The sequence below is a fragment of the Nicotiana sylvestris genome, chromosome 6 (assembly GCF_000393655.2).
Source record: "Nicotiana sylvestris chromosome 6, ASM39365v2, whole genome shotgun sequence".
Taxonomy (NCBI): domain Eukaryota; kingdom Viridiplantae; phylum Streptophyta; class Magnoliopsida; order Solanales; family Solanaceae; genus Nicotiana; species Nicotiana sylvestris.
Genome location: NC_091062.1, coordinates 75,676,244 through 75,684,599, shown reverse-complemented (window position 1 = coordinate 75,684,599; position 8,356 = coordinate 75,676,244). Strand labels below are relative to the sequence as shown.

The 8,356-nt window shown below is 41.9% G+C and overlaps 1 protein-coding gene across 1 annotated transcript; it reads left to right on the top strand.

The window, feature by feature from the left end:
• On the top strand, positions 1-2,239 carry LOC138870788 (uncharacterized). The gene is made up of 3 exons (XM_070148627.1): positions 1-142; positions 550-1,167; positions 2,049-2,239. Exons 1-3 carry the CDS (start codon positions 1-3, stop codon positions 2,237-2,239), a joined length of 951 nt encoding a protein of 316 aa, XP_070004728.1.
• The last annotated feature ends 6,117 nt before the right edge of the window (positions 2,240-8,356 follow it).

The following is an 8,356-nucleotide window of genomic DNA, read 5'->3' as shown; positions in this document are numbered from 1 at the left end:
ATGGCCTTTGCAAGCAATCTACCAATCATCGGTCCTGAGGATAGCCTGACATCGGCTATTATGCAGCTAGAATCAGCAGCTGCTGAAGAGAATAAAATGTTGCATCTCCGCATATTGGAAATGTGGGACGCCTCGTCTAATGGTAGGGAACTGCCAAGTGCAATCCCTGGGTTCTCTGAGTTGATCCCCAGGTCAGGCGAGGTTACCAACGCCCCTGTGCCCAACCCGCTCATCCCATGTGGGCACCCTCCAATGCCTTCTGTGGTTCGCCCCCAGGCATAGGCTTCAAGGACACCGCCTCCAATGTTCATCTTTCAGGGTCCACAACTTCAACCAGAAATAATATATGTGACCCCGTACTCTTTCACTCAACCTTCACAATATGATCTCTCAGTGGAACAAGAAAAGGTTGTTAAAAATCCCGAGCAAGAGGAAATGGCTCGGAAGATGAAGAGCCTGGAACAAAGTCTTAAAACATGCAAGGTCTGAGTGGCCAAAAGAGTGTCTCATACTCTGACCTCTGTATGTTTTCCCATGTCCACTTGCCAGCTGGCTTCAAGAGGCCAAAATTTGAAAAGTACGACGGGCATGGATACCTGGCTGCTCACCTGAAACAATACTGCAACCAGTTGAGAGGCGCTGGTGGAAAAGAGGAGTTGCTAATGGCCTATTTTTGGGAAAGCCTCACCGGAATCGCTTCTGAGTGGTATACAGATCAAGAAATTATTCATTGGCACGTGTGGGACGATATGGCCCGAGATTTTGTCCGCCAGTTCCAGTATAATGTGGACATCGCTCCCGACAGAAACTCTTTGTCCAATTTGGAAAAGAAAACCGCGAAAAGCTTCCGCAAATATGCTGTCAAATGGCGTGAACAAGCTTCCAGGGTAAAGCCTCCAATGGACGAAATTGAAATGGTCACAGTCTTTCTAGAGGCCCTAGAGGCGGACTACTTCCAGAACATGATGTCCGCTATGGAAAAGCCATTTGATGAGGCTATCAAAATTGGGGAGATGGTAGAAAATGGGCTGAAAACGGATCGAATCTTGAGTCATGCTGCTTTTAAAGCCACATCATTAGATGTTCAAAATGGTTCAGAGGATTTGATAAATGGAAACGGGAGAGAAGAAGGAGCCATATGGCTTCCAGCTCGAGAGGGGCCCGCAGGTCATTCATCCAATCATATATGCTTCCTGAGGTCCCTCAACATTATTATCCCTTTCAAGATGTTTCTTATGTCGTGGCACCACCTCCTTATGCGGTGATGAACGCGCGGCCTTACACGCAGCCTTACACGCGCCACAACATCATACAATCCCAGAAATTCCCATCCTTACCAAGCTCCATATAATCCTTAACCAAATGATCCCCAATACAATCCTCGCCCAAGAAAGCCTTTCAGAAAGAATCAGTTCACCCCTATTGGTGAATCATACTCAGGTTTGTTCTAAAAGCTAGTCAAGCGAGATCTGCTACAGCCAGTGGCCCCAAAACCGGCCAAACCCCGAGTCGCCCTCGCACCAAGCTGATGCTAGATGTGAATACCATTGGGGAGCAGTAGGACACAGTACGGAGGACTGTTGGACCCTCAAAAGGGCAATTGAAGATTTGATTGAAGCCGAAAGTATTGTTTTTCAGGATAAAGAAGCTCTTGATGTGATGAACAATCTGTTGCCTACCCACAATAGCGGGCCAATAATCGGAATGATTGTGAAGCTGAGGAATTTGATCCGGCACTGAAGGCAATTGCAGCCATTACCGAGACAGAAGAAAAGCCGAAAAACGGTCGCCAAGCCTGAAAGTTCCCTATCAGGCGGGAGTCTCGGTAGCCAGTCTTGCTATCCTTTCTGCGTCCGAATTATCTCAGGGTGTGATCCGGATATTTTACTTTATTGTCTTACTTTCCGATGTAAACCCTTCTATCTTCAAAAATTGAAAAAAAAAATCAATCAAAAAAATCAAAAATCAAAAATCAAATGAAATTAATATTTCATTGTTCAGGAATGTCTCTTTTCTTAATCTTGTCATTTTTCTTATTCTCTTTTTAGTTATGTTAAATGCAGATTTCAATAACATGACATGCTTGCGGACATCATGCCCAGATCCTGAAACGTTGTCAGATCTCGAAATAATGAATCAAGAATTAGATTGCAATGATGATAAGTTTAAGGAAATAAACAAAGAGTTGAAACGGTTAAAGGAAAATTGGCTCCAGATTGGAAAGATTCGTACACGATAACAAGAGTACTGCCAAAGAAAGCGTTGTTACTGGGAAACATCGAAGGAAATGTCCCTTTAACAACTGTCAATGCAAATGCATCCAAAAAGGTACTATGTTTGATCCTCCATATGGTATTAATATTCTCCGATTGGGATGAAGAAGGCTTTCATTCTCGCTACCCAAATACCATTAACCCTTTTGTAAACCATTCGAGTCGGCTACTTTTCTTTGATTACCCTCTTTGGAACCTGGAAGTTAAAGTTGAAAAAATGAAATGGAAAAAATGAAAAGGAGAAAGAAAAAGAAAGATACAAAAAAAATACAAGAAAAAACGGAAGAAAAGACAAAAAAAATGAAATGAAAAAAATGAAAAAGAGAGAAAAAAGAAAAGGAAAAAGAAAGAGAAAACAAAACAAAAGAAAAAGCAAAAGAAAACAAAATTAAAAAAAGCAAAAAAAAGTTTCGTAAACTACGTTCGACTTGATTCCGAAAGGATACGTAGGCAGCCTCTCTGGGGTTCAGTCATACCGAAATAAAAATCCAAAGTCCCCCAAAAAGTGAAACTGGGGCAGATGTTATAATGGTTCGGCTATGATCCCGCCCAAAAGGTTCCAAAGTTGTAACTCAATCCAAATCCTTTTTTACCCAAACTATGTTCAAGTCCTTCCGATCAATCGGTGAGAATGTTCAAGTACCGAAGAATACAGTTGCTTGGATCCGATACAGTCAAAATGAGAGAGTCTTATTGGTGAAAACCCACACGGGCACCGTGAGGCGACAGTAAGCAAAGAAATCAAAATGAGAGAGTCTTGTTAGTGAAAACTCACAAAGAGCACTATAAGGCGATGGTAAGAAGAGAAATGAGAGAGGTCAGCTCGTGAAAACCCGCAAAGGGCGCCCCTGATCGAAAAGAGGATTCTCACAGCCATCGGCATCAATAGAGTCCTGGCTAGGTTTCTCGATTTTAAGGCAAAGGTTGTGATTAATTTCTGAGAGTCGGACGGTTTACACAAATCAGGCGTCCAGTCCAAAAGGCATGTCATGTTCATTAAAGTCAGCATGTACTCCAGATAAGTCCTTCTTTCCTTTCCCCAAAAGGGACACTTCTTGTTATAAACTCATTCTCTATTCCATTGTTTGTTTTCTTTGAATCCCTTTCGGTCTAACTTTGTTCTGAAACTAAGACAAAGAAAGGATGGTAAGACTGATTTACAAGGTTCTCATTTGATACAAGCTAATATGCAAAAAGGCACCCAGCCTCATCAGGGGAATAAGTCGGCCTCGACTGGCCATGGCAGCCGATGCTTCAAAATCAAAACTCTTGGAAGGAGAAAATCAAATTGAAGTGCCTATAAAGGCAAATGAAGTTAAAAAGGTTGAGTCCCATGTGGCCAACCATCTCGGCAAAAGTTTGAAAAGCCAAGGTACCCAAATGATTTGAAATTAAAGTTGGAAGAAAGAAGCCAGAAATGAAAGGCCTATGAAGGCGAAATAAAGTTGGAAAAGGTTAAGTCCCACGCGACTAGCTGTTGCGACAAAATTTGAGGTCCCCAATGCTACGAAGTTAAAAAAGGAAAAAGGAAAAAAAAAGAAACGGCAACAAGTCAGAAGGGAAAGGCCCACAAAGGCGAAATAAAGTTGAAAGCTGAAGTCCCACGTGACCAGCCGCCATGGCAAAGTCTGGAAAAGCTAGAGGTTCTTTAGGGCCAGAAATAAAATTGGTCCTCAAGGAACAAACAGTTGCAGTTGTGATCTTCATCAAAGAAGCTGAGCCGAGATTAAGTGATTGAAACAATCAAGGCCACAACACCAACCACCGTTTCAAACTGATAAGTTGTTCTTTGATTTGAAAACAGAAAAACAGGTTCAGTCCAAAACAACCCTGCAAGAAGCAGGTGCAATAAAAGCAAGGCACGCAGAAACCAAAACGGTTCTGCAGCAAAAAAGTTGACCCGAAAAGGGAAGTCCTTTTAAACTCTTCATTCATTCTACTAAATAAAATGAAAGTGAAGTAAAAGAAAAAAAAATGAAATGAAAACAAGAAGATGAAAAATTTCAAAATCATGGTAGCCTAGGGTCCCCAATCTTTAGCTACTTTCTTCCAACATAGGGTCTTATTCCCTAGTCACTTCCAGCATAACCTGGTAGTCTTTTTCATTATAAGATTCCACTCACTAGTTGATCCCCGGCATAACCCGTGGACCTTCCCGGCATAACCCTAGGACCTTTTCCGGCATAACCCGATGATTCTCCCCAGCATAACTCGAGGACCTTTTCCGGCATAACCCGATGATTCTCCCCAGCATAACCCGATGACATTTTTCTTTTCCGGCATAACCCGATGACTTTTCCGACATAATCCGCGGACCTCCCAAGCATAACCCGAGGACCTTTTCTCTTTTCCGGCATAACCCGATGACCTTTCTCGGCATAACCCATGGACCTCCCGGCATAACCCGAGAACCTTTTCCTTTTTCCGGCATAACCCGATGACTTTTCCCAGCATAACCCGTGGACCTCCCCGGCATAACTCGATGACCTTTTCTCTTTTCCGGCATAACCCGATGACTTTCCCGGCATAACCCGTGGACCTCCCCGGCATAACCCGATGACCTTTTTCTTTTCCGGCATAACCTAATAACTTTTCCGTCATAACCCGTGGACCTCTCCGACATAATTCGAGGACCTTTTTCTTTTCCGGCATAACCCGATGACTTTCCCGGCATAACCCGTGGACCTCCCCGGCATAACTCGAGGACCTTTTTCTTTTCCGGCATAACCCGATGACTTTCCTGGCATAACCCGTGGACCTCCCCGACATAACCCGAGGACCTTTTTGTTTTTCTGCATAACCCGATGACTTTTTTGACATAAACCGTGGACCTCCCTGGCATAACCCGAGGACCTTTTTCTTTTTCGGCATAACCCGAGGACCTTTTTTCTTTTCCGGCATAACTAGAGGACCTTTTTTCTTTTCCGGCATAACTCGATGACTTTTTCGGCATAACCTGAGGACCTTTCCGGCATAACCCGGTCATTTTTCCAGCATAACCTTGTAATCTTCCCAACTTGGGGCCTCCGATCCCCATTTGATTGCATTTTAGATATAGGGTCTCCACTCTCTAATCTCTTTTTTAGGGATACACAATCCCGATTTTAATTGATTTCAATAAAGAAATAGTTTAGATTATTGTTACAATAACTCGCAATTTTTTATTAGTGAAAACTGGGGTAGAAAATTTCGTTTGTTTGTTTGCTTTGGTGCCTGAACAGGTTTACACCGTGAGGCACAAGGTTTGAGACAACCAAAAGAAGAAGTCTCAACCCAAATAAAAGAAAAGGAAAACAAGAAAAGAAGTGAACTCTAAGTGTAGAAGCGGAGAAAAGATGCGGACTGCTCAAGATATGATTGAAGTCACAAGCTTTGCATGTCTCACCTTGATCCGAAGAGCTGAAGAAAAATGAACCAACGTTCGCAACTAACGAGCATCACGATTCAGATCAGAGTCTGTAGGAAGAACCAGCCAAGACTCAAGATCAAGCTCCAGAAGATTTATAAATAGGAATCTTGTAACTCGTAGCTAATAGGTTTAGTTAGTCTTTTTCATTTTTGATTTTTATGTAATAACAGGACTGCGGACTGGAGCCTCGACGGAACCTCACTTGACTCTCGAACTCATCACTCCATCATCCTTCCAGAACTACACCGACCTGATTCCTTTATAGCCAAGGATATGTAGGAAACCTCTGAAGCAAGGTTCAGTCAAACTTTTTAAAAATGCTTCCAAATGGAGTTTCAAACGGGCAAAAATTGCTCGTAATTGCTCATTTTATCTTTGCCCGAAAACTCTTCATGTTTCTGAGCAAAGAGGGACAACTGTGAGCATGTGATTTTTTGTCAGACTCAAAATTTCACCTGTCGTGATGGCGCCTATCGTGGTACTAGGCAAGCCTCAAATCAATATCTCAACCCAGTAGAAATTTTAAATAAAGACGGAAGCAGTTAATATTAAATAAAACCTTTTAGAACAGAATATAATTCCAAAAGTACTAAACAATCCATCCCCAAAACCCGGGCGTCACTGAGTGCATGAGCATCTAAATGATAACAACACCCGACTGATAACACACTGTCTGAAATATAGAACAGTACAACATGAAAGGAAAGGAGAGTCAAGGTCAACGAATGCCGTGCAGCTACCTCAATAGTCTCCTGAGTCTGACTCCTCAATCAACAACCACCGTGACCAGAAGTGCCTGGATCTGTACACGAGGTACAGGGGGTAACGTGATTACACCAACTCAGTAAGTAAAAGAAATAAATAAGGAACTGAGAAGTAGTGACGGGCTATACAATAGAGTTATCACAATAACTTTCAAATAGGATTAGGCATACTTTCAATTGCAGTAATTTAGGCCCAAACAGTAATTTCATATCAAATTTGACTGTGTAGTAAATAATATCCTTCAATAATTTTCAAAACAGTGATATATGACAGCTATGATGCAACAATAATGTAGCCAATGCTTTTTCTCAGAATAACAATCACTTTGTCCTTCCATTCACTCCAACCTCACAATCACTCATTCCTCCCAATCGCTCGGCACTCGGCACTCGCACTCAGTAGGTACCTGCGCTCACTAGGGGTGTACAGACTCCGGAGGGGCTCCTACAGCCCAAGCGCTATAACAAGCCACCTCGTGACATAAATAAATCAGGCCTTCGGCCTCATAACAATCATGAATCAGTAACAACATGCTGCGGCGTGCAGCCCGATCCCATAAATATCATCACAAAAGCAGGCCCTCGGCCTCACTCAGTCATAAACCTCTCTAGTTACTCGGGCTCTCAAAAATCATATAAACAGCCGAAATAGAAGTAATGTCATGTATCAACAATGAACAACAAGAGACTGCGGCATAATAAGCAAGAAAAGCTATGACTGAGTACAAAACAACAATTAGCAGCTAATTCAGCAAGTACACGGCCTCGCAGGTCTCAACAGTGATCACATAAGTCCTAAACATGGTTTCTAACGTGAAGTATAGTCCATTTCCATGAAAATAGAGGGAACATGTATTAAACAATAGGCCAATTGATTCCACAGTCTCACGGGACGGACCAAGTTACAATCCTTACGGTGCATGCCCACACGCCCATCACCTAGCATGTGCGTCACCTCAAAAATAGTCATACGACAAAATGTCTGAGGTTTTATACCCTCAGGACCAGATTTATAACCGTTACTTACCTCAATCCGAGCAAAATCCTACTCTGAAATGCCTTTGCCTCTCAATTCGATCTCCAAATGCCTTTAATCTAGCCACAATAATTTGATTTAGTCAATAAAAAATATAGGAATTAATTCCACATGGAATTCTACATTTTTCATTAAAAATCCGAAATTGCACTAAAAATTCGCCCTTGGCCCCACGTCTCGGAACCCGACAAAAACCATGGAATATGAACCTCCATCCAACCACGATTCCAACCATACAAATTTACCAAAATCCAATAACAATTCGGCCTCCAAATCGTTAAATCTCATTTTCAAATCCCTAGGCCCAAATTCCCGATTTACACCTCAAAAACACGTAATCTAGCCGGGATATTCAATAATATTGAGTAAAAATGATCACAAGGGATTTACCTCAAGAATTCCCGTAATTTGTCGCTCAAAATTGCCAAAATCCGAGCTTTGAAGTCAAAAAAATGAGACTTCTAGAATTAAATCTGTCTGGGAAAATTTCAGGTATTGTTCACGGGTACTGTTCACAGTTACTATTTATGGGTACTATTCACATGCTGTAAAAAAATCAGCAGCTGTCCAAAGAGAAAATTCAGCAGCCTTTTTATATCCGTCAACCTTCCGAAATCCACCCGAGGCCCTCGGGACTTCAACAAAATGCATCAACCAGTCCTAAAACATGATACAAACTTAGTTGAAACCTCAAATCACATCAAATAATGCTAAAACTGTGAATCACACTCCAATTCAAGCCTAATGACACTAAGAACGTCCAACTTCTATATTTGATGCAAAACCTATCAAATCAAGTCCGACTGACTTCAAATTTAGCACACAAGTCATAAATTACATAACAAAGCTATTAAAATTTTTAGGAGTGGATTCC